This window comes from Hylobates moloch, unplaced genomic scaffold (assembly GCF_009828535.3).
Source record: "Hylobates moloch isolate HMO894 unplaced genomic scaffold, HMol_V3 SCAFFOLD_1, whole genome shotgun sequence".
NCBI classification, from domain to species: domain Eukaryota; kingdom Metazoa; phylum Chordata; class Mammalia; order Primates; family Hylobatidae; genus Hylobates; species Hylobates moloch.
Genome location: NW_026652276.1, coordinates 64,510,928 through 64,529,831, shown reverse-complemented (window position 1 = coordinate 64,529,831; position 18,904 = coordinate 64,510,928). Strand labels below are relative to the sequence as shown.

Below are 18,904 nucleotides of genomic sequence, written 5' to 3'. Positions count from 1 at the left end.
AAGTACTGAATCAGAATCTCTCAGTGTGTGTTCTGAAAATTTAGTTTCTACTAAATTTTCTAAGTCTGATTCTGATTGACCCATTAGATTTCGGAACATTAACCTGACAGGTATTCACTAGATGAGATCAACAACCAGATTTTAAATGATGTGTGGCTACGGAATCAAAGTTCAAAGGTTGCGAGAGTCTTATCTAGGTGACCTTGTCCTTGGTGGCTACCACTTACTGGTTGCAGGGCCTCAAACAAGTTACTTAAACTTGATGAACCTTGGTTTTCTTCTTTATAACATGGGGGGAATGGCTACTTCAAAAGATTGTTTGGGGGATTAAATGCTTATAAATCATTTAGCATACTACATGGAACACGTAACAGTCAAATAATAGAGGTTGCTCATATTTTAGTATCAATATCATCATCATTGTCCTCATCATCATACTGCCCTGAGTGCTTTATGATTCTTTCTCCATGTCTGCACTTTGGTAATTTCACTCTTTTTTAACCCTTCCTCTAGAGGCAACTAAAGAGAATTTTTGTAGCAACACAGCTATTATTCAAGGCAGTAAAAAGCTAAGAGAAATTCACTGATTGCTTGCAATCTTCACTTCTACCCTGTTATAGCCTCAAAGATGCCAATGAGAACAAGAAGTGAATTACTGGAAACTCTCTCAGTCTTTTTTCCAAGGGGATATTATTGGCCAAGTATGGACAAACAGGAGGGAGGAAGAGAAACAAAGAGCAAAAATCAAGCAAAAAATTAGGCTGTCTGTACAGCTAAGATATATCTAAAATTTTACTTTTTTTATTGGAAGATTTAGTCAAACGTGATGTGAAAAGAAACTAAAACTGTTGGCCTAGCGAAAACAGGTTGGCTCCAGTACTATTCCATATTAACTTCCCTAAATAACTTGGATTCAAAGTTCAGGAGTCAGCAGAATATCTTAAGATTTATTTCAAAACATTACAAGGCGGCCGGGCACAGTGGTTCACACCTGTAATGCCAGCACTTTGGGAGGCCAAGACGGGCAGATCACTTGAGGTCAGGAGTTTGAGACCAGCCTGGCCATCATGGTGGAACCCTGTCTCTACTAAAAATACAAAAATTAGCCAGGTGTGGTGGCACGCCCCAGTAATGCCAGCTACTCAGGTGGCTGAGGCAGGAGAATTGCTTGAACCTGGGAGGCAGAGGCTGCAGTGAGCCAGGACTGCACTGCTGCACTCTAGCCTGGGCAACAGAGCGAGACTCCACGTTAAAAAACAAAACAAACAAACAAACAAAAATTTACAAGATTTAGGGAAAAGAGAAATAAAGCTAAAGGCAACATTTTAATCCTATTACAAGTACTAAAAGTTGGCCCTAAAAACTGATTGCAAGCTAGATGTATATGCATTTATTTATGTATTTATTTATTTATTCATTTTTATTTTATTTTTTAGAGGCAGAGTCTCGCTCTGTTGCCCAGGCTGGAGTGCAGTGGCGCAATCTCGGCTCACTGCAAGCTCCGCCTCCCGGGTTCACTCCATTCTCCTGCCTCAGCCTCCCAAGTAGTTGGGACCACAGGCGCCCGCCACTATGCCTGGCTAATTTTTTTTTTTTGTATTTTTTAGTAGAGACAGGGTTTCACTGTGTTAGCCAGGATGGTCTCGATCTCCTGACCTTGTGATTCGCCTGCCTCAGCCTCCCAAAGTGCTGGGATTATAGGCATGAGCCACCGTGCCCGGCCATATATGCAATTATTTTTAAGATACAGTTTTAATTTAAGCCCTGAAATACAGAAGAGTCACGATATTTGGTTGTACTTGCTAATATAAAGAACTACTATCTTCTAAGAATTAGGCAATGCTGCTAACACAAAGGACAAAAGAACATCAAAAGACACATGAACCCCACAAGCCCTACCTGTTCTCAGCATCAGCACTGCACTTTGGGGACATCAATTCAAAGGATTTGGTAAATTTCACCACCTGTTGCATAGAAAGATAATAAATCCAGATCAATTAAAGCTTTATTGCAGTTTAAAATAATGTAATAAACATTTTCATCTTTATAATGATTATAATACTTGGAGATTAAAGAGAGATTTTTAAGTGGAGAAATCCCGAGAGAGTAGAAGAGGAGAATCTCATCCTACATCTTGTATCTTACTTCTTACAAAGCATACATTGTCAAAGTTTCAATACATTTCACTAAACATGTACATATTTTTACAATTAGGTGTACAATGAGCTATGGAGGTCGGGTAAAGGAAAATCTCATTTGAATACTTAAAAAGAAAACTGTTCTTTTAACAACCCAATCAACAGCAATAGAGACCCAAGTAGGGACAGAACACCCCTCAAAGAAGATGCCCTCTGTCAACCCCAGGCTCCTGGAGTTAGCTCATCATTAAGCTTGGCTCATCATTGTTCTCAGGTGAGCTTTGTGTTACCACCACCTAAAGGGTAAAGAAGAGGAAGCCACCTTATTCAACAATCATTCTTGTGTGGACGCTTCCTCTCTCACCTCTCCAGTGAAACTAGCATACCAGTGTGAGAGTTGACCAAGGTTTATGTCGAGGGGGAATTTATGGGAACAGAAAATGTCAATGTAGTTTTTCTTATTATTAGCTAATATTGAGTTTACACTGTAAACCAGGCCCTACAGCAGAAGCTTTTTTGATTATTTCTTTATTATAAATCTAAAGTAGAGAATTTTATACTCAGTCTATAGATGAGGAAACTAACCCCCAATTTTTAAAAAGACGTACTCAGTTTCACACAATTAAATAAGGCAACTGGCAGAAAGGAATTCTCTCTGATGCTAGAGTGCTAGTTCTTTCAACACTACAAATGTTGAGTGAGAAAGGCACTATTTCTGGCCCTTGTAGGGGTGGACGGAAACCTTTCCTTCTACCCTCAGGAGGTTTGCTGAAATAAACTGACAATAGACAGATTAACAGGAGAACAAGCACACAAATTTACTAATGTGCAGAAGCACAGAAGCCATATAAAATATGAGACTCAAAGGAGGGCCAGACGGTTGAAGCTTAAATAGCATCCTCTTTATAGGGGAGATGGGTGGGGGATGTAGGCAATTTTGAGGGTTAGAAAAAAATTTCAAAGGAATTAAATGAGCCCAAAGAACAGACAATGACCAGGGACAAAGTTTCTCTGAGCTCTCTGGAGGAGGTAGCAGGAAGGTAAGGGGTGGAACTTCACTGTGAACAAAGGTTATCTTTTTTTTTTTTTTTTTTTTTGGACAGGTTCTCACTCTGTCACACAGGCTGGAGTGCAGTGGCCCGATCTCGGCTCATTGCAGACTCCACCTCCTGGGTTCGAGTGATTCTCCCACCTCAGCCTCCCAAGTCGCTGGGATTACAGGGGCGTGTTATCACACCCAGCTAATTTTTGCATTTTTAGTAGAGACAGGGTTTCACCACGTTGACCAGGCTAGTCTTGAATTCCTCACCCCAGATGAGCCACCAGCCTTGGCTTCCCAAAGGGCTGGGATTACAGGCACGAGCCACCGCACCTGGCCAAAGGTTATCTTATTATGCAGATAAAGTCTCCCGGGTAATCTCTCAGAGTGCCCTCAGAAGAACAGATGGAAAGTCTGTCTGGGCATGGGGACATTCCTCAGTCTTCCTTCCTGTGATATGCGAATAATATTCTCTGGTTAATACAATTTCAGGGAGGGGATGGAAAAGAGTTCCATCTTGTACTTGTGAGGAGGAACAAGAAAAGGTTAGAAAGTTCTTGGCTCTGAGGGGACTCAGTTCTAAGGCCTTTTAATTTCCTTTAGATCAACGTGCTCAGTATGCCAAGGCACCATGCTTTGAAGTATCCTTTTCTGAGCCCCAATACCCTCTTTTGACCAGATATACCACATGATAGAAAAACAAGCCCCTATAGTGAAAAGAGTCCATCTGAATGTCATAGAATGCTTCCAAGGTTGACATTTAGATTTTCCTTAGCCATATGGAGTCATGCTTCAAAGGCTTTTTAAATTAACCACTTACAAGGAATTGATGGGCACCTGAGAAAATGATTTGGAAACTAGGAATAGATTAAATATTAAAACAGCTTTATCAGTGAGGTAATGAACTCAAGCTAGGCAAATGCAACATTAGGGAAAAAATAGAAAAGAAAGGCTTATCACAAAGAAAATTGTGTGTGACTAAATGAATGTAGGGCAATGACAATCGCTCGACTGCAAGGAAATGCCCTTGACAACTATAGAACATATTTCATTTCATATTGTAATATGAATTAAGCCTCTACAGAATCACTCATTGTGGCAGATTTTATTTTCCAAAGATGGTCACAACAAAATCTCCTATCCCATATTCTTCTCTTCCATGTAACCCTGCCACTTTCCTACCAAGTGGTAGGATCTACGTCCTCTCTCCTTAAATCCGGTGGGCTTCTGAAAGCTTCAACAAATAGAGCATATGGAAGAGATGCTACATGCCTTCCAAGGTTGTTGTAAAACGCAACACAGCTTCTGCCTTGCCTGATGAAATATGTATGCTTGGAGCCCTCGGTCACCATGCAAGAAGTGCAACTACCCTGAGGCCACTATGCTGAAAGGGAGCCAAACCACATAGAGGTCATTTTCCTGCAAATGAGGGATTTTGCACACATTATAAACAATCCTTTACGTATGTATCAATGCTTACAACATCCCAGAAGGTAGATTTTATCCTCATTTTATTGACAGCAAATTAAGGCTTAGGGGGTTAAGTGGTTTGATGGGAGCCATGCAAGCAGAAAATTGCAGAGCTGAGATTTGAACCATGTTCTGATTCCACAGCTCCAGTGATCCCACTTCTCACTGCTTTAATAAGCAAGAGGAAGTGTTGTTGCAGCAGCAAATTATTTGGACATGACTCCTTCAAAACCAGAATAAACTCTACTTTTATTTACTAATTCTACAAATATTTATTGAGTACCTCCTATATGCCCAAATTTGAGTAAACACAGACTAAAAAGTAACTTGAAGTAAAACACTTGGCTTGGTATAAGATTAATCAAATTATCAATAAACTGTTAATTGTTTCTGCATTTGAAAATTAAGCAGGACATTTTTTTAATTCCTGATCTGATAAATGAGATTAAATTCTCCAATATTACTAAGAATGCTTCATTTGGCCTACTTCTTACTATTGATTAGAATAATTTACAGTGTGGTAAGAGTAGATGTTAATTTCTGTAAATCTGATAGCAATACAAATAAATTTTATCCAAGTAAAGATGCAAATGATTTCTGTGCAGGAGAAAAGAAAAACTCAATGGTTACAACTGTATTGACTGGTAGTAACCATTTTAAAAAGCTAATCTAGCAATCTTACGCTGGCATTCTTTCAGTGCCTGTTTTAGAACCAACTTTGCCACCCTGCGGTTTCTCTTTTTAATGAGTTAAACAAATCTTTGATACATGCTTGCTTTAGATTTCTGCAAGAGTTAAGTTTTTAACTTTTTGAAAATTATCTTTCGATACGACAAATATGTACTGTCTTCTGTGTCAAGCAGTGTAGTACACAATGGAATTACAAATGTGAAAGTAAAAGAAAATAAAATCTCTGCAGTTATGGAGCTTGCTTTATGGTAGGGAGCTTAATTTGCCCTGGCTCCTCAAAACTAGTGCTCCCTGGAAAAAATAAGTGCACTTCTGGTTTCACACCTTAAGAAAACAATGAGAAATGTCCAGAGAATGAGAGAAAATAAAGATCTTTTAAAAATATTTTTTCCATCAGAGGAATAGCAACTGAGGGATATAAGAAATGGAATAGGAAATAATAGGAAATAGTGGCGTTTTAAAGCCATAGAACCTATAGATCTACAGAGAATGGATAAGATATATACATGTCTCTTAATGAAATGACAAGATGTTTGAACTCTTGTAAAAGAAGTTGGAAAAACTACTAAAAGGAAAAAACACTTCTTTCTAAAATGTTAGAACATCTTACTCCAACATAAATTACAAGCTGAAAAGAAAAACAGGGACAAAACTTTTATTTGTTTTGTTTTCTAAATTCATTTTTAATGTATAAGGGGAAAGTTAAGGACTATGTATCATTCAACTTCAGCATTCCATAGAATGCATTAGCTGTGTCCTCCAGTAAAATGGCTTATAGTGCCATGATCAAAGTCAGACACTGTATTCACGAACCACGATTGACCTTGTATGTAGGAAAGAACTGAACCTTCCCTAAAGAGAGGTCTGGCCTTTGTCCTTGGCTCCTGACAGGTAATCTCTAAATCCTTGGAATGCCTGATTAATGTGCAAAGAGCAACAGTGGGGGCTTCGAGCCACACCAACAATATGATTTGGGTGGGAGCTTTGGGACACATGGTATCAGTTGACCACTGGAGGGAGTCAGAGGTCAGCCGCATGGGCAGGCTAACCCCATTTTTGTGATCAAGCCCCAATAAAGACTCTAGACACTAAGGCTCAGGCCCTGGTTGGCAAAATTTCATGCATCTTGTCACACATGATAGCCAGGAGACATTGACACTATCCATGACTCCATAAGCAGAGTCCACATGTGGAATTTTCCTAGACTCTGCCCCATGCTAATGTTAATCTGTATGATTTCCTGTAGTAAACTGTAACTGTGAGTGTAACAGCTTTCACTGAGTTCTTTGAGCCCTTCTAGCAAATTATGGAAACTGAGCATGGTCTTGGGAACTCCAAAACTCATAAATGGTGTCAGGAGTGAGGGAAGTATTGTAGACTATGTTCCCTAACTTTACACTTATATCATAATTCTTAGGTTCCTGTGTCTTTAGAAGAAAAACGAAGATACTAATCTTCACTAGTGTCTTTAGAAGAAAAATGAAGATACTGATGTTTACTGATCTTTGGTTAAATATTGATTATCCAGTGTCTATAAAGTACTGGATAGTATAGGGAGATACCAAAGAAATAATAAATAAGGTCTCTAACCTTTTAAGACTTAACATTTGTGATGGTTAATTGGTATGTGTCAACTTGACTGAGCTAAGGGGTGCCCAGATAGCTGGCAAAGCATTATTTCTGGGTGGTCTGTGAAGTGTTTCTGGAAGAGATTAGCATTCAAATCAATAAAATGAGTAAAGAAGATTGTCCTGAGCAACGTGGGTGGGCATTGTCCAATCCACTGAGGGCTCAGATAGAAAGGAAGAGGAAGGGCAAATGTACTCTCTTTGTTTGAGCTAGGACATCCATTTTTCCCCTGTCCTCAGACACTGGGACTCCTGATTCTCTGGTCTTTAAACTCAGACTGAATTACATCACCAGCTTTCCTGGTTCTCTAGCTTGCAGACAGTAGACTGTGGGTCTTCTTAGCTTCCATAATTATGTGAACCAACTCCTAGAATAAATCTCTTTATCTCTATATATTATCTATCCATCTATCTATCTATCTATCTAGTCTCCTATTGGTTCTTTTTCTCAGGAGAACCACAACTACTGCAACATTTTAAAGAAGAAAAATTTAAAGTGCATTGACCTCTGAAGTTAGATTCACAGCCAAACTGACCCTGAGTCATCAGATTATTTGGCAAGGCAATATACACGTGGCATCAGTCCATGATGAGGGCAGCAAGATGAACAGTTGAGAAGTAACATAATTCTGGAGATGTAAACTCATCTGCCAGCCTCTCAGTCCTCAAAAGCAGGAGTGGGCAAAGGATGGCCCATGGGCCATATCTGGCCTACCACCTGTTTTTATTAATAAAGTTTCATTGTAACAAAGCCATACTCATTAATTTAAGTATTATCTGTGCCTGCTTTCTACTATAACAGTAGAGTGAATAGTTGCAATTGAGATCATACAGGCCAAAAAGCCTAAAATATTTAGTAGACAGACCTTTATTTTTAAAAGTTTGCCAACTTCTCTGGTGTAGAGCCATTTCTAGGCCAGATCAGTTATTTTCGCTAAATTGTTAATGGCTAATGATAGGTTAATGTATTCATATTCCCATGTAATATAGCTATATTCAGAAGGAGGATTCTTGGAGTCATAATCTTTTAATTTGAAACAATACTGCAATTATAGAAATTTTAGGCACCAGGGTAAGTGGTAAGAGATCTACTTGAGGATATATCCCCAGTTGGCAGGGGACAGTTCCACTCCAATTAAGCCTGTTGTCCAGGGACAATTATTAACAGTGCCCACTTTCACGCTCACAAGCGTCTTTGAATAGCAAATTCTAGGCAGGCAGGCCATTGGCTGCTCCTCAAAGCATCAGACAACTTATATTTTAAAAAAGAATTGAAAATATAATGCATTCAAATAGAAAATTGTTTATAGTCAGATACTTGGGTTAAAAAATAAAACAGCAAAAACAGCTTAAATATTTGGATATAATTTAATGGGATGTATAGAATGACACTGCAGAAATTATGACCAATACCAAATAGGTGAAGGCATAAATAAAATAGAATAGAATTTTGCTTTATTCCTGACTTGGATCAATTATATAATTCTTAGTTTTATTAATTTTAAAAGTTTACTATCTAAATCCAACTTTGATTTTATTATACATTTACTAAATGAACATGGATTAAATAAATTAATATACACACACTAAGTAAAAAAGAGAATCTTTTTTTTTTAAGGGTCAAAATTTTATTTTATTTTTTAGTTTTTTTTTATTTTATTTTTTTAATTTTTAGACAGCATCTTACTCTGTCACCCAGGGTGGAGTGTGGTGGCATGATCTCAGCTCACTGCAACCTCCACCTCCCGGGTTCAAGTGATTCTCGTGCCTCAGCCTCTGGAATAGCTGGGATTATAGGCACAAGTCACATGGTTATGAGTATTTTTTTCTATTTTAGCCATTCAAATAGATATATAATGACATTTCATTGTGATTTAATTTTTTATTCAGTAATAGCTAATGGTATTTGACATCTTTTAGTGTGTTATTGGCCATCTCTCTTTAGTGAAATGTCCTTTTATATCTTCTTATCATTTGCCCATTTTCTAATTGGATTATTTGTTTTTCTACTGCATATTTTCTCCCCATCTGTATCTGTCGTTTCCTTATTCCTATAGGGACATAAGGGATATAAAAGATGTCAAATGCCATGATCTATTACAGAATAAAATTTTTATTATTATTATTGTTATACTTTAAGTTTTAGGGTACATGTGCACAATGTGCAGGTTTGTTACATATGTATCCATGTGCCATGTTGGTGTGCTGCACCCATTAACTCATCATTTAGCATTAGGTAAAAAAGAGAATCTTATAAGGGAAATATCAGAAGTGGTTTCTAGATCAATGATACTAAACAACTGGTTTCAAGCTCCCTTTACTGCTGATCAGCCCTGATTATTGCACCCTGGGGAAGGGAGTGTACCCGCCAAGTGAAGTAAACAAAACATCTCCCTGCTTGTTCTTTCGAAAAGCTCCATGGACAGAAGTTTTTTGATTTGGATATTTATCAAGTGCTAGTTGGTCTGGCTTCTCTCTGTTCTTTTAATTTAAAAACAAGTTAAAAAAATAAAATCTATGCTCAAATAGATATTCCTGGCACCAAAATAAAAATTATTTACTAAGTAATCATGATTTTTGTTTTCTAATTTTCTGAATCTCTATTTTTCTATAAGAGGACTACTCAAAATGGCAAAAGAACGAATTAAATAGGCCAAGTGTGGTGGCTCACACCTGTAATGCCAGCACTTTGGGAAGTCAAGGTGGATAGATAACTGAGATCAGGAGTTCGAGACCAGCATGACCAACATGGTGAAACCCCATCTCTACTAAAAATACAAAAATTAGCCTCGCATGGTGGCACGCACCTGTAATCCCAGCTACTCAGCAGGCTGAGGCAGGAGAATCGCTTGAATCTGGGAAGTGGAGGCTGCAGTGAGCCGAGATGCGCCACTGCACTCCAGCCTAAGTGACAGAGCAAGACTCTGTCTCAAAAAAAAAAAAAAAAAAAAAAGAAAGAAAAAGAATGACTCAAACAATCATCTCTTACTATGCTTCTTAATAAATCTCTCACTTATGCCAATTTACTCTAATCATTTATTCATGCGGTCAGCATTTATCAAATACTTAGTGCACCAAGCACTGCTATAGGCTCTGTAAACACCAAGGGGCACAAGTCATATCCTATCCTTGAGAAACTCACAACACAGTAGAGAGGAGGAAACAGTTCACAAATGTTTCACCACAATGTATGTCCAAAATGCTACCAGTGCACAGAGGAAGGTGTTAAGGAAGTCTTCATGTGAACTGTGTGACAAGCAGGAATCCTCTAGGCTGACAAGTGGGGAAGTTTCCCAGGCTGAGGGAACAAATGAATTCGTTCTGGGAGAAAATACAGAACTCTCAAAAGAGCTTAACTGAACATAATTCAATAAAGGGGCAAGCTATAAAAGTGTGGCTGGGTGAAAAGAACCCAATAAGGAATCGTGAGGCACCCAGGGACTAGCAACTTTGGAAAGCAGTTAACACTGCTAGGTCTGAGGTTGCACAAGAGGGAGGGAGGGGAGAAGGGAAGGGTGATTTTGAAATCCTGGAGGTGATTTTGATATCCATGTGAAGAGAAGCCATGGAAAGATCTAGCCACCCCTAGAACTGATAAAGAAGGAATAAGGAAAATAACTACACCCAATGTCTTTCACTCCTCTGGCCCTTAAATCTTCTGCTCATACTTTCTATTTGTCAAACCCAACTGGCAGCCAGTGGACAAGAGAGCCCAAGTGGTGTGGTAAGCAAAGATCAGCCCTCAAGTGCACTGAGGTGAAGACGAAAAGATCAACCATAGGTAGTTGGGGAGTGGAGAGGTTCCAGAGAGTAGCCAGTTAAAAGTTGACAATGTTGAACTTTACCTGAGCTCTGTGCTCCCCCAAAATAGTAATGATAAAGAAATCTCCCTACCACTGTTCCAGAATTGGCTATCCTCAACAGACCACTCTGCCCTAGCACATTTCAAAATAAGACATTTCTCCATCCTTCCTCATGACTCCTGTAAGGCTCATGAATGATGTAGGTAACTCCCTTGTCTATACGTTTCTGTGAAACCCCAAGTGCTTTTCTTTTTCTTTGAGATATTCACCATTAATGAGCATTCTCCCTATTGCAATAGCCAGATGAAATGATCTTCATTGTCTGGGCATTTTGTCTTTCACTGGGAGTATTTGCACAAAGATATGTATCATTTGTGCTTATAGGCTAGTATTTGCTAATAGGCTAGTATATGCTTAGGCTCCCATGGGGAGGTGGGGTAGAGGTGAAGAAAAGGATAGAGCAAGGCTGAGGACCAAAAAGGAGAACTGCAAGTTAAGTTAGAAGCAGAAGTGATGGACCTTGAATGTTGGGTAGTGTGAGCTTTATTATACAAGCAATAGACAATTACCAATGTTTTGAATCATAGGAGAGGCCAGTGCATGTTTAAAAAGAAGCAGTAATTGATTGAAAAGAAGAGTGCCCTGTTTGCAAGCAAGAAATGAGTCAGGAGAAAAATGTCCTAGCAAGAAATCAGTAAAGACAGAGTGAAGAAGGTGGTAGAAAGAGTGAGAAGGAAGGGCTAGAAATGATGTTCCAAGGTAGAAGCAACAGATCATAGACACAAGTGAATGTAGAATAGTGAGAATGACTTAGAAACTACTCTATGGTTTTTAGCTTGAGTTACTTACTAAATGGTGATGATTCTATTGGCTAAATAGGAAATATCAGAGGTGGAGAAGATTTGGGATGGGATGTATTGGAGATGGACAGTGGGGTTAGGGGTTCAGTAGTTGGAGATTATATATATATATGCATATGTATGTTTATTTAACATATAAATGATTAATGATGTGAGTTGATTTACTATATTGAGATACAGTTATTAATAAAATGAGTTAATATGTATGAACAAGTAATATGATACATTAATGATGTGAGTGTGTGTGTGTGTATATATATATATAGTAGTATATATGCACATTTTTTCAGTTAATATAATTGGCCATCTTTATCCATGGGTTCTGCATCCACAACCAAATGCAGGTCGAAAATACAGCATTCAGGGCAATGTGAAACCTGCAGATACAGAAGGCTGACTTTTCATATCTGTGGGTTCTGCAGGGCTGACTGCGGGACTTGAGTGTGCATAGATTTTGGTATCCATGTGCTGTCCTGGAAGCAATACCCCACAGATACTGAGGGATGACTGTGTATATAACAATAATAGTTTGGGTAATCATCAGAGGATTTTTTTAATACTCTCCACTTTGCATACCAGAAAAACACTTGGAGCAAAAATCAAACTGAATTTAAGTGGGCTTCTTTATAGGGAGAAGGAAAATCAAAGAAGGAAAGGTAGGGAAATGGAAAGTAAGTGATATAGAAAGGAAAGGCTGAGGCAATTTTTACAATTCACTTGAGAAGGAGGGCACTGAATTACGGACTGCCCTAGAACAATTGGAGGATGCTCGCCCCATCTCTTTCCCTTGAGTGTAGGATTCAGGAAGACCATCTAGTTCACTGGCTTAATTGTAGGTATATTTACGTAAGGACCAAGGAGCTAAGAAGGATATAAGAAAACAAGTGTGCCTAGCTAGCTTATGCTTCACAGTTTTGTAAAGAAACTCCAGACACTAGCCAGGTATTTATAAGCTTAGTTAGAAAGTACTCCATAGAGTTCTTAACAATGAAATAGCTCCCAGCCATCAGGATGATACATGAGAAGAGAACACTTGTAAAAACCAGGACTTGAGACAGTGCCTTAGGACATAAGATTAAAATGTCTACATTCACTTTCCTTGACTACACACAAAAATAAATAGAAATAATAGTAAATGCATGAGCTGGAAAGAACTAAGCAGTGATAGGAATTGCTTAGACAAGTTCATAGGATGGAATAACAGTAAGCAGGGAATATTCAGTTCAAGGAGCTAAATAGTTCCTAATGTTAACAGCAGCAGCCAGCTATGCAGCAATCTTTCTTTCTTCCCAGTCTAATGGAAAATGCCATTGACAAAATTACTTAAAATCAATGGACTGAAACACTTAAGAGAAGCAAAAGGGGGCAAAATATTAATTTCGTCAGGAGAAGGGGCTAGAACGGCATTCCTCATTTCAATTTTTGGCATCCATTCAGTAAACCGAACAGTTTACACCCAAGTGCCTAGCTTAAAGACCATGAATGCAGTTTCTAACACAGAGTTAAGATCTTGGTGAATCAAAGCTTCTACAACCAGAATTAATTTTCTCCCTTATTCCCTTTAAATATAAAGGCCATAAAATATAAATTTGCAATAAGCAGTTTTTTTTTAAGTATTAGAATCACAAAATACACATAGAACTTTTGTTTTCAGGAATTATTCTAATAAAATAGAAATAAAACTTATTTTTGGAGGGAGAAACTTTTATTTCCCTGAAATGATACTGTTTGGTTTTCTAATTATAAAAGTAGTATACAGAATGCCAGTAGAGATGGTGCTATAAGTTCATGCTTTTACACATCTGATCTCTTCCGAAAACAGAGCAAAGACTGATAAAACACAGAGGAAATCAGAAAGACATTTAGAGATTGAAAGGAAGAGAGAAGAAAAGGAGAGGGGTAGGGAGGAGAAGGGAAAGGAGGGAAAAGATCTCTAAAGTCACAAGCCTGAAGACATGAAGGCCTGCTGAACTCCAAGTCCAGAAACAGGCTGGCAATGATGGTTGGAATTTCAGCTCCTGCTAGGGCGTGGGGAACAGGTGACCCAGCTTCACCCCAAGAAACTGAACCAAGCTGCTTCTAGCTTGGTGTAATATTACTACATAGCAGGAAATCTGAGCCACCAGAATAAGTCTTGGTTCTTGATTAGGGGTCAGGGAGCTGGGCAAACTATTAGACAGGTAGGAAAGAGGGCAAGAGAGAAAGAAAGCAAGCAATGACATAAGCAAACAAACAAAAACACTCTCCCATCAAAATCAGCTGCAATCCCAAATTCAAAAACACGTAATTAATACAAACAACTAAATCAACAACCTACATAATTGGACAAAAAATATTGAAGAATCTGTTAAGCTAAAAATTTGAACACACCTGTAATCAGAGATTGATAGATGAAGAATAGAAAAGTATCAAGAATATAGATGACTTGGACAACATTTCATTCTTGATTAACGGGGTCTTAGGAAACGTCAGCTGGACAAGCCCTTAAAAAAAAAAAAAATGATTTTCCTCAGCTGGGTGCGGTGGCTCACTCTTGTAATCCCAACACTTTGGGAGGCCAAAGTGGAAGGATTGCTTGAGCACAGTGGTTCAAGCCCAGCTTTGGCAACTAGTGGAACCTCATTTCTACAAAAATTAGCTGGATGTGGTGGTGTGCACCTGAAGTCCTAGCTACTTGAGAGGCTGAGGTGGGAGGATCACTTGAGCCTGGGAGGTCAAGGCTGCAGTGAGCTGTGATGGTGCCACTACACTCCAGCCTAGGTGACAGAGTGAAACCCTGTCTCAAACAAACAAACAAACAAACAAGCAAACAAACAAAAAGGACTTTGCTCCCTGAGAGAAAAGAGAGGGATGTGAAAAGAAGCTTCCCTTTCTTCTCCTGGACACAGTTATGTGTGGACGTGCTGCCTGGTGCACTATAAAGGGAAAAGCCAGCTGGTGATGGCCAACCACTGAGACAAGCAGAGGGCAATGGACAGAGCCTGGGTCCCTGATCACATAATTTGGTTGCTGCGTCATCCCCAGAACCACCTCCTGGAGACTTCTAGTCATGTAAGTTAATCAATGCTCTCAGTGTGAAAGCCACTTGCCCTTGAATACTCTGTTACTTGCAGGAGTCACCCAAATTGATCCATAAATTAGATCAATTTCAATCAAAATCTGTACAGAGTTTTCATGGAAATTGCTAAGCTGCTATTAAAATTTTATGGAAGAATGACAGGTCAAGAATAAGCAAGCCAATTTTAAAGGGGAACAACACTGAGGACTTGGCCTACCAGATACCAAAATGCATTACAAAATTACAAAAATTCAGATAGATACTGGTGCAGAAATAAACAAATAGACCAGCAGGACAAAATTGTGAGCTCAGAAACAGACCCACGTATATATGGAAACACTATAATTTTGAAGTGCCATTACAAAGTGGAGACAAAACAGTTCTAAGACAATTGGTTATACACACACCGCTTTATACTCCACACAAAAACAAATTCTAGATGGATAAAAAAGACCATGCATACCAAATGGATGTAAAAAGATATACAATAATGCCATTATAGCTAAAGGTAGATAAAGATTTTTATAACAAAACCCTTAAAGCAAAAATCAAAAAGGGAAATTAATAAATTTGACACATTAAAATTAAAATATTCCACAAATATACCTGTTGAGAGAGGCCATCCACAAAACCAAGCCATGCATGTCAGGACTGCAAGGCTCTAGTTCATTTCTCAGGATTGTATTTGCAGTGAGCAAACCTGTGAGATGAAGTAACATCTTTCCACAGACAAACATCAGGCTTGATACCACTCCACAGAAAAGGGATATATTTCCCAAGCACAGTGTTGTAATATGACCTCTTCTGTAATATGACCCAGTGCATGTGCAGGCCCACACCCACCTGTTGCACCTGTGGAACTTGGAGAACATGGGGAACCAGCACCATTGTTATGGTTTACAATATAAGGTTTACATTTGTATCTACAAGTATATACTCCACTGTTTTTTAGCCTTACTTCGATATTTAAATACGTTCAATACTCAGTACCCATCTGACTTATCCCAACTTCCCCACTCATCACCTGCTTGGCTAGATTTCACTCTCATATTTTTCAGGAAGGGCTTCTTAGAACTACATTTGCTGTGCTCTTCTTTGCATATTTGAAAATATCTCTCTGCGACTTGTGTAATTGCCTATGAGTTTGGCTTTAAATTTTGGATTTAAAATTATAGGGTCACATTTTCTTTCCCTGAGGACTTTGTAGATATTGCCCATTGTCCTCCAGCACAGGAGACTGCAACTAGGAAGTCTAACATCAGAATGAATTTTCCTGCAATAGGTGCTTTAATTTTTTTGTGTGTAAATGCCCATATGCTTTTTTCAATATCTTTGGAGTCTATTAACACCAAATGTGTTTCAGTGCTAAGCAGTCGGTATCAATTTTGCCTGAAATGGTGTGTTCCTTCAGTCTGTAAATCCAAGATTGCCTTTATTTCAGTAAAATGTCCTAGTGTTATAATTTTGATTGTTTTTTTTTCCTGTTCCATTTGCCATGTTCTCTTTAGAGTTGCCCAGAATACTTAGTTTGGACCTCTGTTATTCTCATTCCATTTTTATCATTCTCCTTTTTTAATGCTTTATTATTTTCCATTTTATTTTCAATTTTATTATTTGTGTCCCTAAAAGTATTTTAGAAGTATTATTTCTTCTTGCTTTTAATGTAGTATTCCTTTCTGTGCAGCTACATATTTTTCTTCTACTTTTTTCCAAGTTCTACCAACCCAGTTTCTTATCTTTTATACTGCTTATCATTTATTCCTTAAGCTTTTGTATCTCTTTCTTGAACAACTTTATTTTTCCTGAGAGATCTTATTATTTTTTATTTCATTTCACAGAAAACTTTAAGCATTTTTCTGGTGTGTGTTTTTCACTTGGCTTTTGTTTTCACATCCCTTCCTACTTCTTTTCTTATAGTATCTTTGCATGAGCCCCATGCTAGTGGCTCTTTGTTGTGTGTTAATGTTTAAATGAATAATGGATGGGGAGGGTGAAGTCAGGGGAATGATTTAGGGTGGCTGCATTTGAATTTCAGTTTATTGTCTTTGAGTGTTTTCTCACCAACACTGCTCTGAGCAGCCATTTCAGCTTCTGCCTGGTGAGAAGTCTCCTATGCTTACTGTAAAGTCCAATATGACATAGATATTTTTGTGTAATGAATTAGCCTTTAAATCTCTTCAGCTGGCCAAGATAAGCAGCTGCAGGGTGACTTGCCATTCATGTTCCCATTTATCCTGATGCATCAACAGCCTTGTTTCCAGGATGACTTGTCTGCAACTTTCCTTGTTGCACTCACCCTGGCCACACCTTCTGCCAATCTATGGCAGCAAGGAGGACTCAAGAAACATCCCTGAGCCTGCCCAGGCACCTGCTCTTACTGTTTCAAGCCAGTATACATGACTTATTTTGGTGAACATTGTGCTCTGCCCAAGATGGCTGAAGGCAAGTAACCTCACTCAGCCTTTTATTAAATACTTCATCTTATCTAATTTCTACTGAATTAAGCAGCCCTCCCAACCTTATATGGGGTGGAAGTGGAGTGATGACTTGTGGTATGGAGTTATGAGTCCTTCTTTTGTGGATTATGGAGTCTGCATGTCTTGTCCTGGGTCCAGATTGGTCTTTAATTGCTAAAAGTTAAGATAAATCCATTTAGCAAATCCTCTCTCCTGACACCCTGACTTTTAAGTTTGTTCTCTTGCAGGTTGACTACCTGCCCTTTCCTTCCATGAGATGATAAACTCATGACTCCTCCTGGAAGAGAAGATACAAGAAAATATGACTCAAAAGGAGAAAATTTAAAGCTCCATCAATTTAATAGTTGTGAAAATGTAATCTCATTTATGTACCCATGTTTTGATAAAAACAGCTTCTTTTTATATATGTTGTTTCTCCCCTTTATTATTCACCTAAAATTATATCAAAGACATTGTTCCTATGAATATAGTCATATATCATTGTTTTAAAACACTACATAGAATTTCATTATATAAACTTCTATTGATATTTGAATTATTTACATTTTCACTACTATAGGAATGCAGTAAGTATTCTTATATACTCATTTTGGTCTCATCTCCATCCATTTCGTTATTCTAAATTTTAAGAGGAGGAGTTGCTGGGTGCGAAGGCTATCCCTTTTTCAAGTTAAAATATATTTTCGGCTATTCAGGAGGCTGGGGCAAGAGAATTGCTTGAACCCGGGAGGCGGAGGTTGCAGTGAGCCGAGATCACGCCACTGCACTCCAGCCTGGGCCTCCAGCCTGGGTGACAGAGCAAGACTCCATCTCCAAATATATTTTACCAAACTGATGACCATAAAAGTTATCTCAACTTAAGTTCCCACTATCAGTAATGAGAAAGTCAATTTTCTAATGCCCATACTCACAGTGGTTATTATAATTATTTTTAAGCTTTACCAATCTGATGGCTGAAAAAATCATAGAGCTGTTTGAAAGTGCTTATTCTCATCAGAATTGAATGACTGTTCTAAAAAGCCTTTACCTACCAAATGAATAAAACATATTAACCAGTATTTTTGCATTTTATTTTTTAACATTGAATCTTTGATTCAGCTGAAGTTTACATTGGCAATACAGAAATAAGGCAAAAAGCTGGGTACTCATTTTTCAATGTTATAAGAGGGCAAAGGATTATCTAGAACAGGGGTCTGTAAACCCTTGTCTGCTAGTCAAATCTGATCTACTACCTATTTTTGTCAATGAAGTTTTATTGCAACACAATCATGCTCATTCTTCATATATATTGTCTATGACTGCTTCTGTGTTATAATGGGCAAAGTTGAGTAGCTGCAATAGAGACTATGTGACTTGCAAACCCTAAAATATTTACTATCTGGGCATTTACAGAAAAAATTGCCAATTTCTGATCTAAGAAACGTACTTAGTTCCTTCCTCTCACTGGTTAATACAGATAAAAGACTCCAGATTTAGTGAAATTACATGTTAACTTGTACCTTTCTCTGGCAGAGATACAAGTCATTCTCTCCAATAGAAAAAATAATCTTGAAGGTTATGGTTTATGGCTTAGTTTTGTCTTTAACCAGTATTGTTTTTAACCTTGAAATTGTATCTTAACATTACCCATAAACACCTAACTTCTCAAGTGCTCTTTGGACTGGTTTTAACATCATATTGGCTCCCTCATACATTAATGAGTTTAAAAAATCTTCAACTTGCATTTATTTTATATTTATAT

The 18,904-nt window shown here is 38.1% G+C and overlaps 1 protein-coding gene across 1 annotated transcript in view; it reads right to left on the bottom strand.

Moving 5' to 3' along the window:
- Positions 1-18,904, bottom strand: part of PDE11A (phosphodiesterase 11A) — a 433,775-nt gene that overhangs the window by 228,484 nt on the left and 186,387 nt on the right. Inside the window, exon 5 of the mRNA XM_032755287.2 lies at positions 1,900-1,964. Within this exon, the coding sequence (XP_032611178.1) occupies positions 1,900-1,964 (65 nt within the window). The remainder of the gene's footprint in view (positions 1-1,899; positions 1,965-18,904) is intronic.